Consider the following 27,025-nt stretch of genomic DNA (forward strand, 5'->3'; position numbering starts at 1 on the left):
TCTTCTTTTATGACCTATGTATGTTATGGGAGGTCTCTCTACTCTTCTTTTATGACCTATGTATGTTATGGGAGATCTCTCTACTCTTCTTTCTTAAACCCATGTACATTATGATGGATCTCTCTACTCTTCTTTTATGACCTATGTATGTTATGGGCGATCTCTCTACTCTTCTTTTATGGCCTATGTATGTTATGGGAGATCTCTCTACTCTTCTTTTATGACCTATGTATGTTATGGGAGATCTCTCTACTCTTCTTTTATGACCTATGTATGTTATGGGAGGTCTCTCTACTCTTCTTTTATGACCTATGTATGTAATGGGAGATCTCTCTACTCTTCTTTCTTAAACCCATGTACATTATGATGGATCTCTCTACTCTTCTTTTATGACCTATGTATGTTATGGGAGATCTCTCTACTCTTCTTTTATGACCTATGTATGTTATAGGAGATCTCTCTACTCTTCTATGATCTATGTATGTTATGGGAGATCTCTCTACTCTTCTTTTTCGACCTATGTTTGTAATGGGAGATCTCTCTACACTTCTTTTATGACCATGTACGTTAAGGTGGATATCTCTATTCTTTTTTTATGACCTATGCATGTTATAGGAAAACTCTCTACTCTTCTTTTATGACCTAGATATGTTACTCTCTACTCTTCTTTTTATTTTATGACCCATGGACGTTAAGGGGAATCTTTCTGTTCTTCTTTTATAACCTACAGTATGTATGTTATGGGAGATCTCTCTACTCTTCTTTCTTAAACCCATGTACATTATGATGGATCTCTCTACTCTTCTTTTATGACCTATGTATGTTATGGGAGATCTCTCTACTCTTCTTTTATGGCCTATGTATGTTATGGGAGATCTCTCTACTCTTCTTTTATGACCTATGTATGTTATGGGAGGTCTCTCTACTCTTCTTTTATGACCTATGTATGTTATGGGAGATCTCTCTACTCTTCTTTCTTAAACCCATGTACATTATGATGGATCTCTCTACTCTTCTTTTGTGACCTATGTATGTTATGGGAGATCTCTCTACTCTTCTTTTATGACCTATGTATGTTATGGGAGATCTCTCTCTGCTCTTCTTTTATGACCTATGTATGTTATGGGAGGTCTCTCTACTCTTCTTTTATGACCTATGTATGTTATGGGAGACCTCTCTACTCTTCTTTTATGACCTATGTATGTTATGGGAGATCTCTCTACTCTTCTTTTATGACCTATGTATGTTATGGGAGATCTCTCTACTCTTCTTTCTTAAACCCATGTACATTATGATGGATCTCTCTACTCTTCTTTTATGACCTATGTATGTTATGGGCGATCTCTCTACTCTTCTTTTATGGCCTATGTATGTTATGGGAGATCTCTCTACTCTTCTTTTATGACCTATGTATGTTATGGGAGATCTCTCTACTCTTCTTTTATGACCTATGTATGTTATGGGAGGTCTCTCTACTCTTCTTTTATGACCTATGTATGTAATGGGAGATCTCTCTACTCTTCTTTCTTAAACCCATGTACATTATGATGGATCTCTCTACTCTTCTTTTATGACCTATGTATGTTATGGGAGATCTCTCTACTCTTCTTTTATGGCCTATGTATGTTATGGGAGATTTCTCTACTCTTCTTTTATGACCTATGTATGTTATGGGAGGTCTCTCTACTCTTCTTTTATGACCTATGTATGTTATGGGAGACCTCTCTACTCTTCTTTTATGACCTATGTATGTTATGGGAGATCTCTCTACTCTTCTTTCTTAAACCCATGTACATTATGATGGATCTCTCTACTCTTCTTTTATGACCTATGTATGTTATAGGAGATCTCTCTACTCTTCTATGATCTATGTATGTTATGGGAGATCTCTCTACTCTTCTTTTTCGACCTATGTTTGTAATGGGAGATCTCTCTACACTTCTTTTATGACCATGTACGTTAAGGTGGATATCTCTATTCTTTTTTTATGACCTATGCATGTTATAGGAAAACTCTCTACTCTTCTTTTATGACCTAGATATGTTACTCTCTACTCTTCTTTTTCTTTTATGACCCTTGGACGTTAAGGGGAATCTTTCTGTTCTTCTTTTATAACCTACAGTATGTATGTTATGGGAGATCTCTCTCTGCTCTTCTTTTATGACCTATTTATGTTATGGGAGATCTCTCTCTGCTCTTCTTTTATGACCTATTTATGTTATGGGAGATCTCTCTCTGCTCTTCTTTTATGACCTATGTATGTTATGGGAGATCTCTCTTCTCTGTGTTTATGATCCATGAACACTATGGGTACACTAACTGCTTTTTAGAGGGCTGAAGTCGGCTGCCCCTGTGAAAGAAGCCTCTCTGTGCAATTCAGAGAAAACAATTAGCATTTTATTTTTTTCAATGAGCCTCCCATAGCAAAACATTAATATATTTTTTTCTCACTGTATTTGAACTTGTTATATACTCTCGTTGGATCCAACTCACTTCCGGTTTTTGGATCTTCTCAAAACTTCTGATCATCCTTTGAAGTCAATAGCAAGCTTTTGTAGGCTTGTAGACCAGTGTTTCTCAGCCTTTTTTTTTTAGTCAAGGCACCGTTTAAAATGCTACGCTGTTGTAGACAATAGGAAGAATTTGTTGTAGAAAAGAACCAAACATCTGACTGTTTATGAGCACAGAGCACTTGCACATTGTCAGTTGGACAACATTTGCATTGTGTTTGCATATGCTTGCTGTGAATCACTTTAGAGACAGTTATCTATTTTGTGAACACATGTGGAGTACACTCAACATCACTTAATGTATAAGTGCACTTTTGTTTGTAACTACAGTCAGTTCCTACTGATACAATGCTTCTTTCATGCAGGACATATGTTACTAATTTGCTGTAGCCAGTCCTGTAATCTAGACTAGACCCACCTGCCACAGAAGTCCTGGACCCACCATTGCCCCCGGCCTGCTAACTGAACAATGGAGACATAATAGCACACTGATGTGCTGTTCCCTCCTGTGAGCATGTTCACAGTGTTAAGCCTCGTACACACAATCGGACTTTCTGATGGGAAATGTTCGATGAGAGGCTGCTGGCGGTAAAGCCGACCATGTGTATGCTCCATCGAACAATTGTTGTCGGACTTTCCGCAGACAAATGTTGGCCGGCAGGTTTTAAAATTTTCTGCAGACAAATGTGTGCTTGAAATGCACATTCCTTTCTTCTTTAATGGGATAAGATTGAAGCTGCTTTGCTGGTGATACTGATGGAGTTATTGCAAACGAATTTTCAAAGGTTTTTTTTTCTAGTGATATCAAGAATAATATTATTATGCTTTTTTTTTATTTGGGCAAATTACCACAACACCATTATCTCGTAGTTTTTAAGATCAAAGATACAACTATGATGGTGTCCCTTGTTAATTTTACATTGTCTTTTATATGTAACTGTCTACTCCCAAACTGTCATTTGAAGAAAAGCACACAGCCAAGTATTATTCTCCACAATTTTTTTATTGTGCATTAAAAAAAGAAAAAAAAGAAAATTAGACATGCTATCTGCCAACGGAACTTAAAGCGGTTCTTCACCCTAAAGGGGAAGTTCCGCTAATCTGATCCCTCCCCCCCTCCGGTGCCACAATTGGCACCTTTCAGGGGGGAGGGGGTGCAGTTACCTGGATAATCCAGGTATCTGCACCCACTTCCAGGCAGACCGCCACAGACGCCCCTCCCCCGTTGTGTTCTGGGAAACACACAGTTCCCAGGACACAGCGGGGACCAGAAGGGACGCGCAGCGCGACTCGCGCATGCGCAGTAGGGAACCGGGCAGTAAAGCCGCAATGCTTCACTTCCCGATTCCCTGACAGAGGATGGCGGCGGGGGCAGCAGCGAGACGAGCGATCGCTCGTCATCTGCCGCCGACATCGCTGGATCCTGGGACAGGTAAGTGTGATTTTATTAAAAGTCAGCAGCTGCAATATTAGTAGCTGCTGGCTTTTAATATTTTTTTTTTTAGGTGCAGAACCGCTTTAACCAAAAAGTGAATTCTATACATCCAAAAATATAGAAAATATACCAAATCAAATCATTATTCAACCAAAAAAATAATGTCAAAGCAATAACTCCAAGGCCAATAATAAGTAACAGGTTATCTCCTCCGATTCTGCAACATGTCTGGTTGGCGAACGGCCATTCGAAAACAAATTGAAAACTGCGAAATGAAAAGTGCAAATCAGCACTCACCAAACGTCTACCAAGATGAAATTAGCAGAAGAAGCCCAAAGGATGGCGCTAAAGAGCTGAAAAACAACGTAGTACATCACTACGTTCGTAATTGTTGGCCAAAAATTGCATGGCCGTGTGTGTGCAAGACAAGTTTGGGCCAACACAATTCGGACAAAAGTCCACGGTTTTGTTGACCGACAATCTGATCGTGTGTATGAGGCTTTAGACTGACAGCACTGCACAAAGCAGAAGAACCCCGATAGGCTCACATTGCTGTCCCCGCCCCTCCCAGTCTAAATCCAGCAGAGTCTCTAACCCTTCCCCATTCTATGGAAAATGAAACAACATATTTTGACTGGAGTTGTCCTTTAAATCTTACTATTACAGAGGCTTTCACCACCTGACATATTCTTAATTTGTGAATTTATATAATATAATTAGCAGGTGGAAAAACAATGGTTTACAATACCAGGAAGGATGTTAAAGCCTCCCCTAGCAGGAAGCAATTAATAAAGCTAATTATAATTTACACGTGGTGGTGGTTATACTCCTTTCACAAACAAAGCAGAACGCATCTAGTTATACTTGGATTTAATAGCTTCTATAAAATCCCCACCTTTTGCCAACTCTTTTTGTCCCGTTGAAGTTGGTGACATGTTGTGTTGGCCATCTGCAGGTTTCTTCACGGCTCAGTGGCACGACGTTCACCCGCAGTACTGGAACAAGTACCAAGTGTGGGAGTGGCTGCAGCAGTTTGTAGACACCAACCAATTGGACGCCAGCTGCATCTCCTTCTCTGAGTTTGACATCACGGGGGAACGGCTCTGCAGTATGACGTTGCAGGACTTCACGCAAGCCGCCAGGGAGGTTGGACATATCTTGTACAACAGCATCCAGAATCTCAAGTGGCATGGTGAGAAACTATGAAAGTATATATCAAACCAAAATAAATGTTCAGTACATCTCTGCAATACATGCTGCAAGTACAGGAAAAAACCCGTTGATGTGCTGTTGACATGTTAATCTCTGAAATCCTAAACACTTGGGATTGATTTACTAAAACTGAAGCGTGCAAAATCTGGTGCAGCCAGGCATGGACTGGCCATCGGGACTACTGGGAGTTTCCCGGTGGGCCGAATGGCTCAGTGGGCCACTCAGGTGCAATCCTGGAGCCGCTCCTCTCTGACAGTGAGTGATTGCAATTTCACTCCTGTCAGGAGGAGCTGCTTCTGTCACTTGCTGGAGAGAGCATTAGGCGTTACACTCCCTCCAGCCTGCAGGGGGAGATAGACAGCCAGCAGACTTTCCTTCCTCTCTCCCCTTATCACTTGTTATCACATGACTGGAGAGAGGAACGAAAAGCTGCCTTCAAAACTGTGAGTACATGTGGGAGGGGGAGGAGAGGGAGGACACTCTGATGTGAAGGGGGCTGCTGATGGGGACTCTGATGTGAAGGGGGCTTCTGATGGCGACTCTGATGTGAAGGGGGCTTCTGATGGGGACTCTGATGTGAAGGGGTCTGCTGGTGGGGACTCTGATGGGAAGGGGGCTTCTGATGGGGGCTCTGATGTGAAGGGGGCTTCTGATGGGGACTCTGATGTGAAGGGGGCTTCTGATGGGGATTATGATGTGTAGGTGGCTTCTGATGGGGACGCTGATGTGAAGGGGGCTGCTGGTGGGGACACACTGATGTAAGGGGGACGCTGTTGGTGACACTCAAAATTTAAGTGGGTCGGTCATGATGAAGTCCAATGCCAAATTTTTGTCCCAGTCCAGCCCTGGGTGCAGCTGTGCATGGTAGCCAATCAGCTTCTAACTTCAGCTTGTTCAATTGAACATTGACAAAAAAAAACCTGGAAGCTGATTGGTTTCTATGCAGAGCTGCACCAGATTTTGCACTCCCCAGCTTTAGTAAATCGACCCCACAGTGTCAGCCCTGCCTACTTCATTTCTGATGCTTTGCTCTGCTTTCCTCATCTCCTCCCCCACCCCCCTTCCCTAATTTCTATAACCCCTCCTGCACAGGCAGAGAGCACAGGACATTATCAGCTCACAACATTTCTGGCAGCATCAACAGATATCTTGTTTGCACATATCAAATCCACATTGTGTAAAAAAGGCTGTTTGATCCTGTCTTCTCAGATTCACCCCTTTTTCCACTGTCCCCAATCCATTTCCTGGTAAGACAGAGCCTTTGGAGTTACTCTGCACATGCTCAGTTTGGTGTGTATTGCTAGAAACTAGAAAGTTTTTTTTTGGGAGGATGCATGTGATCAGCACAGGGCCAATCAGCATTGTCCAGAGGGTCACGGTTCCTGCAGCCTCATAGGACAGTCAGAGTAGAATGAAAAATCCTCTGACAAGCTTTAACCAGACACTGATAGAAGTTACAAATCACAAGACTGCTATATATTGCTAATGAGAAAAGGGATTTAGCCATTGAAATTTTCTAAAATAATTGCATTTCCATGTTCTGTGTACTGTGGGAGACCAGATATAGTGAATGCAGGGTCCTGGGTTTAGTAGGTTTAGCAGCCCAAAAGGGAACATAGATAAGAAGTTCATTATTACCTTGGCCAGTATGGCTTTAAAAGATTTTCCATCCACACAAATGAGGTGCATGGAAGGATCTCCTCACCAGGCATTGTATTCTGACAGTGTCACTTGTTGCTGCCAAAATACCCTGATCAGCGGCTTCTGTTGATTGGCTGCAGCTGGTTATCAATGGAAAATGTTCTAATACCGGCTATACATGGTTCGAATTTCAAAAGAATTTTCTTTTGAAAATCGTATCTAAGAATTTTCGTACGAATTTCGCACCATTAGCGGGCTGCGGCAATCAAATTTGAGGAGTCGGACATGTTGGAAATTTTTTGAAAAACAAACGATTTTCTAATCAAAGATGGGAGAATCGTGCGAGAAATGTAATAAGAAAAAAAAAGGGCATGTGCAAGAAAAGAAAATTTATGGAGAGAAAAGAAGATTCCTGGCCACGAAAATTCTTTTCTGTAGCAACATGAGGTGAAATTGAAGGCTTGGTCGGCTGAATTTCGAAAATCAATAGTGGCACCATCAGATCGCAAAAAACCCAGAACTTTCTGATTTTGAAAAGAAAATTTGTTCGAAATTTGACCATATATGGCCTACATAACACGTCCCTTTGACAGTAGTTGATTAAACGATTGACTTCTGTGGAGCAGGAGAGGCTGCATACTGATCGAAATTCGGCCGGTCCAGCAGGGAAAAGACTTCCACACTCCCTAAAACCCCCTTGGATTTTTGCATCCTGGCCCACTACTGGTGTCTGTACGATGCCAAGAATGAAGCCAGGAACAATGTCAGGTGGGTACAGGAGTTACGTCATCAATAGCCTCCCAGTGGCTAAAGAGAAAGAGATTCTAGGTTGGAAAAAAGGAAAGGAAAAGATGGCGGTAGAAGCGGACAAGACAGAGATGGGGATTATGAAGCTGCCAAAGAAAAGAAAACTCAGAGGGGAAGCAGGAAAGTTTTCAGGCGCATGGACAATGGTTGAGGATCAATAGAAAATGATTGGACACATACAATAATGCAGAAAAACGCTTCATTAGACCCAAAAGAAGATTATAAAAGGAATGAAGGACACAGGGGGCATTAATTCCAAATAAAGACAATTGGGAGCTATATATTTTTATCTGCCCTCCCTGAGCAACCCATTTCAACACCTTAATTAGACAAACAAAACAAACAAAATCCAGAGCCAACACGTCAGACAAATTTCAGCAGACGTTCCATTTCCTTATTGCGTCTGTCTGTATTGCGTCTGTCTGTATTGCATGTTGTGGCAGAAGGCCTGCATTCTATGCTTCCTCCTTGGCATATAGACGGTCTACAATAAACATCCATGCATGCAAATCAGACAGTTGCTGCACCAAGTGACCCATATATTATTATATATTCAGGAAATTTAATCTGTTGTAAAGCAAATTGGGCAAAAAAATGGCTGGTTCTCTTATTTAGTTCCAGCTAATATCACATATGTGCTACACAGGGTCTTCTTTAAAGCAGAGGTTCACACAAAAATTGAACCTCCCCTTTTCGGAACCACCCCACCCCCCCCCCCCCCTCCGGTGTCACATTTGGCACCTTTCAGGGGGGAGGGGGGGTGCAGATACCTGTATAAGACAGGTATTTGCACCCACTTCCCTACAGACTTACTACTTTAAGCTCCAGCACTGTTAAACTTTGACCCACTTTCTGGGAACCCAAGCTGTCATGGACCTACCCACTGTTGGGGCACCATCTTGTTGACCTAGGCTCATAGTACTGCTGCACAGAATGGCATTCACATGTCCTTACTCAAAAGCATTCTGTACAGCAGTAAGGACCACCCATCAATGACACTGGGCAAGAAGAGAAAGGACACATGACCTGCTGGAAGAAATGTGGATTTAAAGGGGTTGTAAAGGTTCATTTTTTATTTTCTAATTAGGTTCCTTTAAGCTAGTGCATTGTTGGTTCACTTACCTTTTCCTTTGATTTTCCTACTAAATTTATTTTTTCTTTGTCTGAATTTCTTACTTCCTGTTCCTCCTCTGTCAGCTTGCCCCCATCATCTGAGCCATTCTGGCTGGGGGTAAGTCAGCGTGCTCACTCCCTCTCTTGGGACTACATCCCTGCGGGGAGACGCTGTGTACGTTCACAGGCACGGGAGGCAGGCGAGCCGCTGGCGTGTCTAAGATGCTGTAGCTCCAACCTCCCATGCCATGTTATTGCAATCAGAATGACAATCACAGCAGCACAGCCTTTACTCCACCCCCTTTATGTTTATTCAGTGTATGGGTGTGCTGGGGAGGTGGGAATGGGCATGGCTGCTGGGCAGTGAGAAATGAGAACAAGGCTCATTCTTTGACACCGCAAAAAAGCGACACTGCACATGCGCAATGCCACTAGGCATCAAGGGAATTGTAGTTTGTTTGAAGACGTGACGTTACTGCGCGGAGCGTGCTCTAAAAAACGTAATCTGAGGAGATCATAGATACACTAAAGGAGGAAGTTCAGAAAAAGCATATGCATATAACAGGTAAATCAAAATTTTAACAGAAATAACAGCTATATTCCTGATCTATGCTGCATATAGATCAGATATTGATAAAAAAAATGTAGCTTTACAACCCCTTTAAGATATCTCTACTGTGTATTTTGTAATAGAGGAGGGAGGGCTGGTTTCAGTTAAGATGCCAAGATGGCTTTAAATTGACCCTAGAATTAGAAAGTAACAGGTTTGCTTTGGAATAGTGGGGTGTAACCATATACTTACCGTCTACTTTCTCCCTCCACCTTATTTGGAGCCAGCGACAAACCCTGTATGTCTTGGGATGGAGGCACATATAACTCTCCTCTCCACATCTGCTTCCCCAGAACCCAGTGTTTAGTACCAGACTGGTCGATAGCCAAGCCAGAGAGCTATATTGTATGTATGGGTAGAAGATGGCTCAAACCATGCACTGCTTATCCAAATTTTAAATAGAAATTTTTCAAATGGAACAGGGTTTTTTTAGGTGCACAAATACAATAATAAACACTATTAAAAATCATTTATTAATTCCATTAACATTGTTCAATAGAACCAATACATATGTTATGGTTTCCTTTTACATTAGCTAATCCAGTAAACTTTTTATAAGGTTACAGATGTTGTGTGGATAAACATGGCGAAACATGTAGGGAATAGGGATGGGCCAAATAACGAACCCCATTAAAGTCAATGAGACCCGAATGTCAATCAAAAGTGCCCATTTCGAAGGCTTATATGCAAGTAATTGGGCATACAATGGTTATAGGGTCCTGCCCTGGGAGACATGTATCAATAAAAAAAAGTTTAAGTTTGTGAAAAACATCAGTGATTTTTCGATTTTTAAAGTGAAATTATAAAAATGAAAAATTCCTTCCAATATAGTGCTGGGGGGGGGGGGGGGTCCCCTTAGTCTACCTGTAAAGTGGCAGATCTGTGCCATGTCTAATATCTGCTGCAGCAATAACTGCATTTACAGAGCCCCAAAAAAAAATGAAATTTTCCCTTTAAACTGCCTTTATTTTGCTCAGCAACAGCTGGGAAGCCAGTGTGTATGATATGGCCACAATGTAGTGCACTGGAAACAAGATTAGAGATTTTTTGGATACATTCTGGTGTCACTTTGACTTTGGATAGAAGTAACCGGTGCATATAAAATTGTCTTTGGGTGTCGGTGGAGCCTTCCCACCTACAGAGCTAATCTTGATGAAAGCAAGAATTGGCCTTGCTGTAAAAAATTGCAATGATATGCACCTGTCAAACAGGTGCAGAAAAATTGGTCTTTGGGTGTTGGTGGCGCCTTCCCACCATAAGTGCCCGTTCACACAGGGGCGACACGACTTGCAGTGCGACTCACAGACGCGACCTGCACACGACTTCAGCAGCGACTTGCAAAATGACTACTGAATAAAAGTCAATGCAAGTCGCCTGAAGTCACCCCAAAAATAGTACAGGAAACTTTTTCTAAGTCGGAGCGATTTGAGTCGCTCCTATTAGAACGGTTCCATAGTACAGAACGGAGCGCGACTTGTCAGGCGACTAAGTCACCTGACAAGTTGCGGTAGTGTGAACGGGCACTACCCCTAATCTTGATGAAAGCAAGAATTGGCCTTGCTGTAAAAAAATGCAATAACATAAAACTGTCAATTTCCTTCTTACAGGTAATTATGGAAACCCAGTTCTACAGTCTCTCAACGTTGTCATCAAGACAGAACAACCAGGTATAATTATGTTTTATTTATAGCAATTGGCACAACATGTTTTTTTTATGTAGTACTCCTCCTCTTGGTATGGTTGAGAATGAGCCCCCACCAGATGGCATAACAATCTATTATTTCTATCTGATGACAGAGTCCTTGGCTTATTGTGGGGCAGAAAGAGAGTTGGGCCAACTTAATCGTTTTCTTTTATTTGCCCAATAAAACTTGGAGATAAGATTGGAGTCAAGGGCTACCCTAAAGTGGTCAGGTCTTCTAGTAGCAGTTAATGTTGTTGCTGAAACTTAAGCTTAGTACACACGATCAGAAAATTGGACGAAAAATACCGATTTAGAAGACATCGTACGATAATCTGATTATTAGTACACAGCTTTCGAGAGCCGATCACGACAGTTCATCCGAAATTATCAGAAGGGACAAACATGAAAATTGTCCTTGTACGATACCGGATCACAGGATTTTCGCTTAATCAGTACACTATTAATCTGAAAAAAATCAGAAGAACAAGGCCACATATGCTTGGAAACCAAATAATACATTACAATACAATACTAAACCTAACATCGTTTCCAAAGTTTTTATTCTGCCATACAACAATTTTCGTAAGTTTAGTAACCTCTTCATTTTTGATATGAGACCAGCATGCAAAAATAACCCAACGATCATTCAACCGATATTCTCATTGTGTGTATGAGGCATTAGGAACAGCGAAGCAGATTGTAATGATCTTATGTAAGCAGTCACTGTGTATTGTTAAAGGTGAAAGGACCTTCCTCTTTCTCTAAGTAGATCCTAAGCTCCTGACCCTATGCAAGTAGTCACAGGTGAGATCTTCTTGCAGTGTCCAGCGTAGCAGTTTCTATCCGGCATTTTCTTAGCCCTTGTACACACGGTCGGACATTCCGACCACAAAATCCGTCAGATTTTGTCCGAAACTAGTGTTGCATACACACGGTCGGACAAAAGTTGTCAGAAAATCCGATCGTTCGGAACATGATGACGTTAGTTCGTTATGACGGGACTACGTTCAGGTTAGTAGCCAATAGCTTTGGTCTCGTAATTTGATCTGGGCATGCGTGGCACTTTGTCTGATCGGAATTCTCTACAAACGATCGGACAAAAGATCATGTTGTCGGAAAATTTTATATCCAGCTCTCAAACTTTGTTGGTTGGACATTCCGATGGAAAAAGTCCAATGGAGTCCACACTCGGTCGGATCATCCGACAACACAGTCCGATCGGACATTTTCCGTCGGAATGTCTGACCGTGTGTACAAGGGCTTGGACTTCTCCTAATGTGTTATATACACATGGCCCACACCCCCAGAATATAGGGTAAAAGCCTTTACCTGAAATGCATTGGCTGTATATGATGCTTTAACTAGGCACTTCCCAATACCCATCCCAGAATTTATCATAGACTCCAGAAGGGCATATGAAATTCCCTGAGCCTTAAGCACAGGCTGCTGGGGCAAAGTTTAGAAGAGAGACCACCTGGACCACCAATCCTACAGCCTACACCACTGAACAAAACCCTCAATGATTGTCTAGAGTGGATAAATCTTTATAACTCATACGTTGTTACCTCTTATACTATCAACTGGAAGCAACTCAACAGCAGCAGGCAGAAATAATCAATATCCTGGTCTTAGGGGAAATCTACAGAGCCCAGAAAATGTTAACAAATCTCAGGTTGGTTACAGTCTAGCTGCAAAACTAACACTAAATGTGCTGTACAGAAAAGATGTACCATACTTGGCCCATAAGGGGTATACAGGTATGAAAGTTGAAACGGTTGAGGTAAAGGACATACAGGCTGCATTCAAAAGCAAAGATACAACAATGCTATTTTAAAATCACACTAACTGACTCTACTTTTCTTGTAATTATTGAGTCTTTAATCATAGTATATATTGTCCACAGATCACAGTTCAGTCACTCCCTGGAAGGAAAGTGGGTACATGTATGAAGCCTGCTATGACGGTAAGTAAAGAACAGCCAATGTTTAACCACCTTTAAGACCGGGTCACTTTTTTTTAATGTCTACAAGTTAAAAACTGTTTTTTTTGCTAGAAAATTACTTAGAATCCCCAAACATTACACATTTTTTTCTAACATCCTATAGAATAAAATGGCGGTCCTTGCAATACTTTCTGTCACACTGTATTTGCGCAGTGGTCTTACAAACTCACTTTAAAAAAAAAAAATTACATTTTTTGTATTAAAAAATAAGACAACAGTAAAGTTAGCCCAATTTTGTTTTATATTGTTAAAGATAATGTTACGCCGAGTAAATTGATACTCAGAATGTCACGCCTCAAAATTGCACCCGCTCATGGAATGGCGACAAACTTTTACCCTTAAAAATCTCCATAGGCGACATTTAAAAAAATTCTACAGGTTGCATGTTTTGCGCTACAGAGGAGGTCTAGGGCTAGAATTATTTGAACACATTTTCATATGCGGGCGCTACTTACGCATGCCTTTGCTTCTGCGCGCGAGCCTGGCGGGACAGGGCGCATTTGAAAAAAAATTCTTCCTTATTTATTTTACCTTTTACTTTTTGTTTTTACACTGTTTTAAAAAAAAAAAAAAAACTGTCACTTTTATTCCTATTACAAGGAATGTAAACACCCCTTGTAATAGAAAAAAAGCATGACAGAACCTCTTAAATATGAGATCTGGGGTCAAAAAATAAAAATAATAAAATGCCCCTTTAAGAGCTATGGGCGGAAGTGACATTATGACATTGCTACCTGTCATGGAGACGGGTCTGGGCCATCTTCCCCTCATTCATCTCCATGTCCGCCCAGGGGACAGACGCGATTGCCTCCGCCGCTGCCGACAGCTCCGGTAAGGAGGGCACCGGATCACGGCAGGAGGGCCTCTCTCAAGCCATAGATAAAACTGATCTCGTGGTGAATCCACCGCAGAGACCACATTTATCTTGTACCAGACTGCCGGCCGAACACGGGGATATCAGGGTTATGGCAGCTAGCTGCTGCCATAACAATGATGCACGTCCCCAAAGTAGGGACGTACATCGGCGTGCAGCGGTCCGTAAGTGGTTAATTACCTTACATTACTTATGAGTATCTCTGCTATATACAAGGACATGGTGATTAAATAAATAGAATAGTTATTCCTATGGGATATGAATAAATAATAAATGGCGCTGCAACCACCGTATGAGCCGAACACTACCCAAAAAAAATATTTGCAAAAACAATCAAGCGATAGTGTTGCGCTCCAATGTGAACTGTGATAATATAAATACCCACTTACAATGTGGAAATGGATATGGGACAAAAAATACATAGGTAAAATAATAAAAACCGTGATCAATAATGTGCAAAAAAAGCAAAATAGGAGTACTTAAGAGCTAGCATAAATACGATGAAAAAAAAATGGCATAAATATAGCAATGAAGCTTGAGAATGTGCAACATAGTGCAAACAAACAAATTAAAGCGATTAAAATAAAGGACATGGTGATTGCTTTAGCTTTAACTTATTAAGCTAAGAACATTTTCAGCAAGTACAGAAAATAAACAATTTCAGTGCAAAATGTCCCGAAACCTGTTGCCAGACAAATCGCCTGAAATATCAGTGAACAAACCATTGCCTGCTCTTGGAAGATCCCAGTAAACCCACCTGAACGGGATCATTATAAATAAAAAACTGACAGCTTTCTTGTTTGATAGTTACTACAGCAAGTTTTCTAAAATCTGGTCCCTGTGGGTAACGTATCCCCAACCTCATACCAAAGCCTTGGGCCTTAGAAGTGAAAGGTTAGTCAGATTGCCGTTGGGGAGGGGGTTTACCCCCCCAAACCACATGCAATAATTCCCCATCTTTGCCAACCCTTCCTCCTCCCTTTCCTTCCCCTCCTCCCTCTCCCCCCACCTCCATATCCCTATCCTCCCCTTCCCTCTCACCTGCTCTCTTATTCTATATACTTTACGTTTTTTTTTTAATCATTATTATTATTGTTTTTCTCTTCCCTCACAGTTTCTTCATTCCGCACTACATATTTTGTGGAAGCAACTATCCCAGTCATTCTCAACCAGGGTTCCTCCAGAGGTTGCTAGCAGTACTTTGAGCTGTGGGTGATTGACCTTCCATTTGATGGTGCATACATAGTACCAAGGTCAACGCCATTTGGCAAAGCCAACAGCATGATACCAATGATCTTTTTTGGCTATCTGCGAGGGTGGCATTTCATATGGATTACCAAGATATAAGGCATTTTTCTCATTGCCCCATATAAATTGATTTAAGTAGGGTTCCTCAAGACCTGAGGGATGTTTTAGGGGTTCCCCTGGGGTGAGAAAGTTGAGAAAGGCTCATCTATACAATAATGGAACCCTCTATCAAGAGAATTTACTCCACTGTCACTTTTCCAGACCACAAAAGGCTATACATGTGTTTTACTATGATTTTTATTAATAGGTTCCCATAACCATGTACAGTCCTTAATAGTTCGTTTCGTGTAAATCTTGGGGGATATTCTCAACCCCTTCCTCTCCATTCCCCAATACCTCCCGCCCCTCTTTCCTTCTCCCCTTCCCAATATCTCCTTATTTTCTCACTCATATGTTCCCTTCTTTTCTTCTTTTTATCTTCTTCCTTTTACTTACTTTGTTATTCTACCTATGTGTATGGAGTGAACTTTGTCCATTCCCTCCTAGTATGACCCATATTGTTGGCCCTAGCATATCAAGGGATAAAGCACATATTTAGATCATCAAAATCTACTCTTCCAATCTACTAGCTCATGGACTCATTTGACGTTACCCTAATACCGCGTACACACGATCGGAATTATGGTCGGAAACAGGTCTGATGGTTTTCCAGACGGAATTCCACTCAAGCTGTCTTGCATACACACGGTCACACCAAATTCCGACCGCCAAGAACAGGGTGAGGTACAACACATACGACGGGACTAGAAAAAGGACGTTCAATACCTTCAATACATAGCTTCCATCTCGTTGTTGAATCTGAGCATGTGTGAGTTTTTGCACGTCGGAATTGCATACACACGATCGGAAATTCCGATAGAAAGTTTTTCCATCCGGAAAATTGAGAACATGCTATCAAATTTTTGCTGGAGGGAATTCGGCCAGCTAAATACACACGATTTTCCGATGAAAAGCTCTCATCTGTCTTTTTCTGGCTGAAATTCCAATCGTGTGAATGCGGCATAGTTTCATAGTTAGTAAGGTTGAATAAAGACACCAGTCCATCCAGTTCAACCTGAGTGAGTGTCTACAATTGTCCCTATCCCTGTACATTACATGCTCACATTGGTCCCTACCCTCAATGAGCCCCCAATCCAAGGTCCCCATTCATACACTAGGGCCAATTTTGGACAGAAGCCAATTAACCTACCTGCATGTCTTTGGATTGTGGGAGGAAACTGGAGCACCTGGAGGAAACCCACACAGGCACAGGGAGAACATGCAAACTCCAGGCAGGTAGTGTCATGGTTGGGATTTGAACCAGTGACCCTTCTTACTGCTAGGTGTGAGTGCTAACCACTACACCACTGTGCCGGCATAACAGTACATTTATAGGTTTTATGATTTCCACTGACCATTATTGAAATGTAACCATTATCTCCATTTTTAATGGTGTAATCCTCATACTCTGTATTTCACTTACCACTTCAATGTTTGAATATGTTGTACCTCTTTTATCTCTATGTTAAAGACATGTGTTTGAACTTTAGGCAGCTTCAAGGTCATATCTGTTAACATTTTGCTAAAAAAAAATTCTTGTAAAAGAAAATACAATGCAAACCTATTTTTACATGCTGTAAGATATGCATAAGTCTTAGGTAGGCCTTGTAAACCTTGACTTGTACGTGTTATGATGAAGAAGTGACAGTGCACATGTTCCTAATTAGTGTTTGCATTTTTCTTTATTGCAAACTTTTCAATAAAAATGATTGCGGCCCGGTTCACACTTGTGCGATGCATGAACCCTGCGTATCAACTGCGGGTTCCCACATCGCACTGCTGGGGAGTGTCATTATATGTTAACGACACCCCCATTTCAGCTCACATATCGCACTGCAAACTGACAGTTCGGACATGGATCAGATCGCATATGTGTATGATGCGATCTGATTCTGGTCCGAACAGAATGTGCGTGTTTGGACTGAATGCGGTGCAATATCAGCCATACTATCTGTGTGGCTGATATCGCACCGCACAGACATCACATGTAATGTGAACAGCAGTGCGCTGCAAATTACATGCGATGTCTGGAAGTGTGAACCGGGCCTCAATAAGAAAGTTAAAGTAAAAAAGCAAACCAAGGGCAGCCACCTTATTTGAAGACTTGCAAGCTGCACTATATTACATTTTTGATTTTAGGGTTAGATACACTTTTTGTAAATCTTTTCCTATACCCACTGAAGTGACAAGCCTCAAAGATTAAACAAATCCTCCCACATAAGTTGAATGTGTTTGTCTGCCGCCCTCTCCTCTATAGCCTTCTAAAACACACAGATCAAAAGATGTTTCTTAGCTCTAGCAGGCAGAGTGCAGGGATTTGACACCATACACTGCACAGCATAGAGCAGGGAGCCAAGTGTAATCTGAGACATGAGTGGAGGAAAAGAACTCATTCCCGTTTACACAGTCTCATAGAAATACATGCACAGCTGAGGCTGTCAATCTCCTTCTGTGTGCTGGAGAGACAGCAGGGCTGTCTCCCAAGATTCTGTGGTGTCGGTATAATCTGTTAGAAATGACTAATGCAGATAGCAGAGGGAAGAAAGAAGAGTATGTAGCGGATTGAGACCTCTACATACTATAGAAGGATATACACTGTTTATTTTTCATTTCTGTCAGGTTTAAACTCATTTTAAATGTGGAACAAAAAATTTAGGGAATCTGACTAGCACTCTCATTGTTTTCCAGATGCATACGATAGTAAACTGTACTGCCGGAACAATCTATCAGTGGCCCCCATTCATTACACTACAAGTAAGTTTCTGAACCTTGGGACAGCTACAGTATATCTGCTGTTGGTCAGTCCTGTTTTCAAGGCTGCATTTAAACATCCTGCTGCCTAGGCATCCCTGAATGATAATTCTCCTTTGTAAATCTCTGCCCCCTGTGTCATGCGATCATTTAGTAAAAATGAATGCGAAAGCCAATAAATAAGAGATGGTTTCATGTATCTTGAACTGTAGTAAATCTTCTGACTCCTATTAAAGGCCCCAACAGTCCAACGCCACGAGGTTCATCACCTGCACCAACGTCTCATCCCGGGCTTCTGGTGCTGGTCTTTGACCATCTTGATTGGCCTGCTCTGTGTTATGGAACTCCTATGCATGTACAGAGTTCATTGAACCCAACCCACAGCCAACGTGTCTCGTATGTACACTGAGCTGCACATGCAGTCCTGATAGCAGACTTTGTGACTGCTATGGGGCCCAAGAGCACCGTGGCTCCGGCTAAAGCTAGCAATAACATTTAGTAAATACATTTGAATAAAATGAATGTGTGTAGTTGGGTAACCTTTCAGAAGTTACTATGAAAGTAATTAATATTCTTAGTCAAAGAACCACTTTTGAAATAGATATAAAGGGCTGGAGGCCCTTAATGGCTTTATTATGGATCCCCATTATCTATTTTTTCGGCTTTGGTGAAACTTCAAAATTGCCCAAGTACTGTGGACTGAAGGCTCCTCTTTAAAGCAGACCATCACCTCCCTGAGGAAGATCCCTCCTCTCCACACCTCCTCCCATACTCAATTTTTTTTTCTTTCATTTACATGTTTTTTGTATATGGAATGTCCACCATGCCTCCAGGGATATGTATGCCACATATCCTGGGAGGCATAGAAGCACAGGAGGAGAGGGTGGGCTTATCAGCATCTTTGAGAGACCCGCTGGCTCTTACCGGTTCAGCAGGCAAGCCTCTCGATGAGGTCAGATGGGACATGGCGGCATGGGACGGAGGTGTGGCTGGGTATGAGATGATCTCAGTGGGTCAACGCTGGAGTCATTGGATGGGTGAATATCTGAAATGTGCAGATACCACCATCAGGTAAGTGGGGAAAAAGAAAATGGGCAGGTCGGCCAGTGTTCCTCTTTTTAGACCAATGATCTGAAAACTGTGATCCGTGGGCCGGATTTGGCCTTTTGCTTGCCTTTATCTGGCCCTTGGGGCACTGTTCCTCCCACTGACAACAACGATGAGGCACCATTTTTCTACTGACACCAACAGTGGAGCACCATTCCTCTCAATGACATTAATGATTGGACATTATTCCTTTCATTGACATCAACACTGGACACAGTTCGGCCTCCGTAAAGTCTGAAGGACAGTTAACCGGCCCTCTGTCTAGAATGTTTGGAGACCCCTGATCTAGACCATATATAGCTGACAGGTCTGATACCCTTTGGTAGCTCATGCAACTCTTGTTGCTCCTTCGTCTTAAATCACTTTGCAGTAAGCCCAGCCTATAAAGAAAACTAGGAACATTATTTGTCAGTTAAATACACAGTGACACACATATGTAGAGACATATTGGAACATAGCTGTTGCAATAGTTTGCAGGAGGGGGTGAGCATGCTTTACTGTGTGACACCTGAAGTGACCCTTTGTATTCTTTACAAGACTTTCCACAGCCCCTATTACGCCATCCTTGGCACAGTCCAGCCCATCAGACAACAATGGTGTTTTCTTTTTGTGTAGGTTCAACATACCCAGAATCAGAGGTGAAGAAATCGCAGGACTATCCTCAGAGAACAGGCTCAAAGAAACACAGTGAGTGATTGTTCACCTGCCAAAAAACGTACACCGGAGAGTTAATCAGGGGGGTGCAGGGGCGGAGAAGACGCTGTCAGATGTAATGATAAACTGAGCCTTGGCACCAACCCAATATCTGACCTACCTATTCACAACTCAAATATCAGTCCCTGAGCTCTTACTTGGTCTGCAATGATAAATTGGGCATCCATATACTGTAACTTACTGTTAGAAATTGGTGTGCCAAAAAGAGCCAGTTTGTCATTGAAAGGCAAATTTCTTGAAGAACACAAAGTTGATTAATTACATACAATGAAATGCATCAGATTTGTTTTTCTTTTTTCTGATGAATGAAAAAAATAATGTTTTGTAAGTTTTGGTCCCTTTAGCAGAAAATGAAGACCTTTGTGTGTACCTTTATGTTAGCCTATTAGACATGTGCAGAACGGGAAAAAAATTAGTTTAGTTTCACATACGTTTGTTATGTTACTAATTTTGTTTCATTGATTCTTTCAGAATTAATTAGTTTAGTTTAGTTTAATTATATTTTTCAAATTAATTAAAAATTTTTGGAACGATTTGCATTCGGAACAGTCAAAAAAATGATCGGCCGATTCTAATTCTGTGTGAAGAATAGCTGGTTGTTAAAGGGGTTGTAAATCCACGATTAAAAACCTCCTGTGATGCAGCAGCCCCCCAGAGCCCCCATTTTACTTACCTAAACCCGGTCTTTCCAGCACCAGTGGATGAGCACACCTGCTCCAGTCCCTGATTGGATAGATTGATAGCAGCTCAGCCATTGGCTCCCGCTGCTGTCAATCAAATCCAATGATGTGGAGGGCGGGGCCGAGTCCTGCTGTCTTTGTCAATGGATGCAGCAGCAGAACACGGGAGTGCACCTGCATGAGTGCCTCGAGCGAGAGCGGCTCTCCAACGGGGCAGTCTAGAAGAGGAGGAGCCAGGAGCGCCACTGCGGGACCCCAAAAGAGGAGGATCGGGGGCCACTCTGTGCAAAACCAACTGCACAGAGGAGGTAAGTTTTTTTTTTTTTTTTAAATGAACCTTTACATATCCTTAAAGGAGTGGTCAGGAAGCTGGCTGCGGTTTCCTTAACAACCAATGACCAAGGGCTTTCACGCTGAGAGCTGAAGTTTAAAACAAAAAATTCCGGCAACGAAAACTTCTGAAAAAAAAATAGCACGGGGTTCCCCCCATGCCAAAAAAAATGTAAAAATGTCGTAGCATCCCCCCTAAAATCTATACCAGACCTTATCCAAGCATGCAGCCCAGCAGGCCAGATCCTTATCTGAACTAGCACCCCCCCAAACCATACCAGGCCCAATGCCCGCAACATAGGGGGGGGGGCTGCCTGTTGATGGGGACAAGGGTTGTGGGGGTTGTGGAGGTCTGTGGGCAGGGGGGGGGGGGGAATTTTTTATTGAGAAAACTCTAATGCTGTAAAAGTTACACTTGCCATAAAAAAATCTAATTGTCCTTCATCGGTCCCACTGGCAATAAGCTACATTTATCTAGCTGCAAACCTCACAGCTTTCTTAGGTGTAAAAGAGGGATACCTATTGGTGCAAATTATGTAGAGAGCGACAAGCCCCTGACATGCCCCCAAAAAGTGTATACACAAGAAATGATTGTTTAGGCTTCATTCACACCTATGTAAATACAACTTAATTTTTAACACGATTTATTCTTGATGGCATTCAATTGCACCTTGCCGAGGTATATGAGAAATTGCATGCTAAAAAGTATCATGCATTTTGGTGTGGCATGATTAAATAAAAATAAAACATGCACTTCTTTGGGGTGATGTAGATGCTGTAGGCAACCCGTTCAAATGAATGAGTTTCACCACGCGTAAAAATGCTCAACAAAGCTTGTGCACATCACACAAATGTGAACCCACCACAACGTTTCCTATATACTGGATGCTTAAAAAAAACAAATCATTTAGAGGTTGGATTAAAGGATTGAGGTAGTGTTCCATTTTTTATTAAAATTTGTATAAAGGTCTGTACATCAGAGCAAAAAAAGGGGCCAGCTGAAGAAGAAAAAAGGAAAGAAGGGATTAGTTCCAAAAGAGGGAAAGTGCATCCAAATAATGGAGCTATGTAGTTGGGATCAACTGGAATCCTCATCCCGCTTCCTGAACAACCAATGACTTATCACCTAACAGTGGGCTTTCACGTTGAGAGCTGAAGTTTAAAGGAAAGAATGTTGACAATGAAAAAATGGAGCTATGTAGTTAGGATCACCTGGAATCCTCATCCCGCGGTCTTTATTCCTGGCTCACTTCTTCACTCACAGCACTGATCACACAAGGTGTTACTAAATGGCTAAAGAGGGCCTGTTACTTAAAAGATGGCCTTTTTAGAATAACAAATTAAAATTTCCATTTCCATTACCAGTGAGCATTAAAGTGGAAATTAAGACGAAATTTTAAACTTTTTTGGATAGAGTGGTGAAGCTCTATCAAGGATTTGCTGTGTCCCTTTTCTAAAGATTTCCCCTCTTTTTCTGTCCCGGTAACCACCCAGGATAGGAATGAAATTTACACAAGACAACCATAAATACCCATCAAGACCATAACTGCTTTTGCTCTACAAAAAAAAAATGTCTTTATTACTGTATGCATGCCAATTGAAGTGATTCAGCTCAGTTCATGTTCTGGTAAATTAGGTCCTAGACATTTTGGATGGAGTTTAACTTCAATACCCTTATTGTCTGGTTAAAAAACAAAAAACAACTTGTGGACCAGTCCACTTAAAATTGATATTTTAGCTCTGGGTGAATGGCTTGGATACTCCAACAGTGAGACCTCCCTGCCATAATTCCGGGCTCTGTTCCTGTCCACCTGGAAGTTTTGGGTATTTCCACCCACCTTTGTGTTTTCCAGCTACTTTTACATTCTCCATAATATACAATAAAAAAAAATCCAGCTGGTCGATGGAACCCGTCATAATGGGCACAGTTGGTATGCAAACCGGGAAACTCACAAGTCCCACAGAGATAACTTCTGGTTTTAATCAACCATCAACCTCAAAACCTCAAATATCAGATTTGGGTAGACTAATTTTTTAAAAGAGTACTTTATGTAAGAATCATACTATACAAAATTGACACAGATAAACTTCTGATAAGGCCTTTTTACTGTAAACTGGCTGAACCACTTACCATTTATTTTTTATTACCTGTCAATCTATCAAAGGTATGTGACCCAAATATTGACTCATTGAGGGAAGTTGATTTCCACAGAAGGCTTATCCTATTTTGTTAATGGTATGCTTCTGTTTGTTAATTTCATGTAATGTGTGTTTTTGAATATTAAATGTTCTTAGTAGAGCTGTATTTAAATAAATTCTAGGTTGGGTAATATAAGCCACTCATCCCTAATAGCCAAGTTTTTTTTTTTGCAAACAAGAATAAAAGTTTGAATATATAAGAAGCAGTAAAGAAGCCACACCAATAGTCCAATTGCAAAATGTTTTTTCACTACACAATCAATGTAATAAGATGGTCAGTGCATTTTGGGGGTTCAGGCCCTCCTTCTTCATCAGGGCTTCTGTAATATGTAACCTCAGAGATAACTGGACTCAACTGGATTATGATAATAGTTGTATGCAAAAAATCAGATCTTACCACCGGCAGCGGTCCAGTAAAAATCCGGTCATCTTTAGGTTACGTTATGCATAAGCCTTAAAGGGGAGTTCCAGTCATTTTTGTGTTTATTGAAAGCCAGCAGCTACACTTTTTTCTGACCTCCTTTGGCGGTGCTGGCCATCTCTGCTATGGGCACCCAGCTGTGACAGCTTGTGGCTTCACAGCCAGGTACACACTGCGCATGCGTGAACGGCGCTGCACTTTGTGACTGGCCCCAAAGTCTTCTAGAACCTGTCATGTGTCCCAGAAGACTTCAGGAGGGAGAGGAAAGGAGGACTTCTGCTTCTGATCACCTAAGGTGAATGGAACGGAGGTGGGATCGGGTACCTGTCAAAATTGAGTACCCGCTCCCACTTCCATTCCATTCACCTTCCCACTCCCCAAAAGATCAGTTTCACAAACAGGAGCCAGGGAGGAAGCCTTAAGGCGGAACTTCCACTTTTGGGTGGAACTCCACTTTAATGAAGCAGGAGTGTCTGGACCCCTGAATTAGGTTGACTCTCTTATTCAACTGATTGAACTCTTTGTCTATTGGTGAGGCATTCTTGCTGCTTCTTACATATTTGGACTTCTCTTAAGACCCTGCTCCTCCTGGGGGAGTTCTGGTATATATGAGCAACCTCACTCGAGTGAATCATCTTGATCAACAAGAAGGCCTTTCAAAAAATTTAATGTTACTAATAAGAGATCTAGAGCCTCCTATGCATATACGAAGAATAAAAGTTGAACAAAGTTTCACTGCATCCCCTACTTTGAAAACCGGTTTGGGTTGCCATTGGACCTTACATGGCTGTACCAGTCACCTACATATAGTCCCATTGGACCTTACATGGCTGTACCAGTCACCTACATATAGTCCCATTGGACCTTACATGGCTGTGACAGTCACCTACATATAGTCCCATTGGACCTTACATGGCTGTGACAGTCCACCTTTATAATAACTATTTAAGAAGGACAGTAAATTTAATTTTCAAATGGCATTATTTTGTCCACTTGAGTTTCTTAAAGTATGCATTGTTTATCTATTGGGAAATGTAACAGTTTAAAATGTCCATATAATGAAAAATCTTGTTGAGATTTCCCATTCAGATACATGATTTTGCCATTATAATTAAGTAAAGTATTATAATTATTATAACAACTTCAGCGGTGCAGAAATTGTCAGGGAAAGACCATTTTGTATAACTGATATAGTTTTTTTTCCCCCTTGCATGCTCGGTGGGTGCGTGTTCCCAGGCATATTGGGATTTATTTAATAAGGCAAATAGATTGTTCACTGTGCATGGGAAGCTGCACTTTGCAAAGGGAATTTTTAGTGAAAGAGATGAAGCTCTCCTGATTTCCATCATCCAATCATGTGCTAGAAAAATATATTTTTTTGTGAGGATTTTGCAGATGATTGGGTATTCTTTGCAAAGTGGAATTTCAACAAATTCAGTAAGCTCTGGGAAAATTCCATTGCAAAGTAAACAGCCTATTTGTGTTTAGTAAATTAACGCCAAAGACTCTTATGCCGCGTACACACAATCAGAATTTTGGTCGGAAAAAGCGCTGATGGTTTTCCCGACGGGAAGCTGTCTTGCATACACGCGGTCACACCAAATTCTGACTGTCAAGAACGTACGACGGGACTAGAAAAAGGAAGTTCAATAGCCAGTAGCCAATAGCTCCCGTCCCGTCTCTGAGCATGCGTGAGTTTTTGTGCGTTAGAATTGCATACAACCAAACGCATTTTCAGATAGGAACCTTTTCCGACCTAAAAATTGAGAAGATGCTCTCAATCTTTTGCTGGCCGAGATTCAGCCAGCAAAAGTCCGATGGAACATACACACGATCGCATTTTCTGACCAAAAGCTCTTATCGGTCTTTTGCTGGCCGAATTTCCGATCGGGTGTTCGCGGCATTAGATTGACAAGGAGCATAGAAACAAGTTGTGTTTCAGGAGGCAAAAATATGACTCAGTAAATATTCTCAGAGGTTGATGTACTAAAGGCAAATAGGCTGTTCATTTTGCAAGGGCAGTTGCATTTCACAAGGGAATTTTCCCCAGAGCTTAGTGAATGGGGTGAAGCTCTGCTTACTTCCAACATCCAATTATGTGTAAGCTAAAATGCTGTTTTTCTTTTTAGTTTTCCTTGCACGTGATTGAATATTCTGTGCAAAGTGAAACTTCATCACATTCATTAGGCTTTGGGGCAATCTCCCTTGCAAAGTGCAATTCCCCTGCAAAGTGCAAAGTGAAAAGTCTATTTGTCTTTAGTAAATCAGCCTCAAGAAATATGTTCACGGTCTATAATCTGCAGCCAGGGGCGGACTGACAACTCATGGGGCCCCCGGGCAATAGGAGATTATGGGGCCCCCAGGCAGTAGGAGATTATGAGCCCCCCAGGCATTCAGAGAATCTGGGGCCACACAGTATACACATACATGTTTCTATTGGCTAAGAAGGTACTGGAGGGTTGGGGCAGCTATAATCTCAGGTTTTTTAGACCAAAAGGATGTCGGTAAGGGACATTTCAGAGACAGATGTAAAAAAAACACAGATTTTTACATACTGTCCCTGGTTTTACTGAGGCTGGCAACGTTGATGGGGCCCCCTAGTGGCCCGGGGCCCTCGGGCAGTGCCCAAGTAGCCAAATGGTCAGTCCGCCGCTGTCTGCAGCGTGTAGGAAGCCGAGTGAACCAAGGAATGAGTTCACAGGAAAAACTTTCCAGTTGGGAAAAAGTAATTAAAACAATTTAAAATCCTTTTTTATCTTTAGTGTGAAGATACCAAAGTGTTGCAAACATATGCTAAAGAAATGAATATGCAAATGACATGAATAGGAATGTCTTATCTCACTGACAATGTGCCTCTCTCTTCAGACCCTCGTGGAACACATCTTTGGGAGTTCATCCGAGACATTCTGCTCACACCTGAGAAGAACCCTGGACTGATACGATGGGAAGACCGATCAGAAGGAGTGTTTCGGTTTCTGAAATCCGAGGCAGTAGCGCAGCTCTGGGGGAAGAAGAAAAACAACAGCAGTATGACATATGAAAAACTCAGCCGTGCCATGAGGTAAGAGGAAGATATTCATGTTCATGATCATCTTGTTGCTCGTTTCCTGTTTTCTTTTCAGCCTGTATTTAATGCCATTCTTTATTTGCTCCTCTCCTTCCTGCCTATTAAAAATAGTAGTCAAGCATATGGAGAAGCTCCCAACAATCATACAAACAAGAACCATACCTCCCAACTTTTTGAGATGGGAATGAGGGAACACCTATCTGCAAAAGTATGCAGGCATAGGACACACCCCCTGGCACGCCCCCTTAAAATGAGAATTGTATAAAAAAAAACAAGATTGGTTAAACCCACAAGTGCTTTTTTACCACTACTATTCCTTTATATTGACTTTTGTAATTTATAAATGCAGCAATTTAGAAATCAGATGAAAGGTTTAGCACTGAGAAACACTTTTTGATGGATAAAAAGTGCATTTTATAAACAACTATATTGATCAGATCCAAATGAGGAAAAATCAGGGACAGAGGGACATTGCTCCAAATCAGGGACAGTGCCTCGAAATGAGAGACAGTTGGGAGCTA

General features: G+C 41.6%; 1 protein-coding gene across 1 annotated transcript in view; it reads left to right on the forward strand.

Annotated features, from left to right (window-relative positions):
- EHF (ETS homologous factor) overlaps window positions 1-27,025 on the forward strand; it is a 102,517-nt gene that overhangs the window by 70,486 nt on the left and 5,006 nt on the right. Inside the window, exons 4-9 of the mRNA XM_077462866.1 lie at window positions 4,901-5,137; window positions 10,936-10,995; window positions 12,916-12,975; window positions 17,924-17,989; window positions 19,709-19,780; window positions 26,303-26,498. Coding sequence (XP_077318992.1) covers window positions 4,901-5,137; window positions 10,936-10,995; window positions 12,916-12,975; window positions 17,924-17,989; window positions 19,709-19,780; window positions 26,303-26,498 — 691 coding nt within the window. The remainder of the gene's footprint in view (window positions 1-4,900; window positions 5,138-10,935; window positions 10,996-12,915; window positions 12,976-17,923; window positions 17,990-19,708; window positions 19,781-26,302; window positions 26,499-27,025) is intronic.

This window comes from Lithobates pipiens, unplaced genomic scaffold, assembly GCF_037356315.1.
Source record: "Lithobates pipiens isolate NorthernLeopardFrog02 unplaced genomic scaffold, aLitPip1_a1.2 Scaffold_10, whole genome shotgun sequence".
In the NCBI taxonomy this organism is placed as follows: domain Eukaryota; kingdom Metazoa; phylum Chordata; class Amphibia; order Anura; family Ranidae; genus Lithobates; species Lithobates pipiens.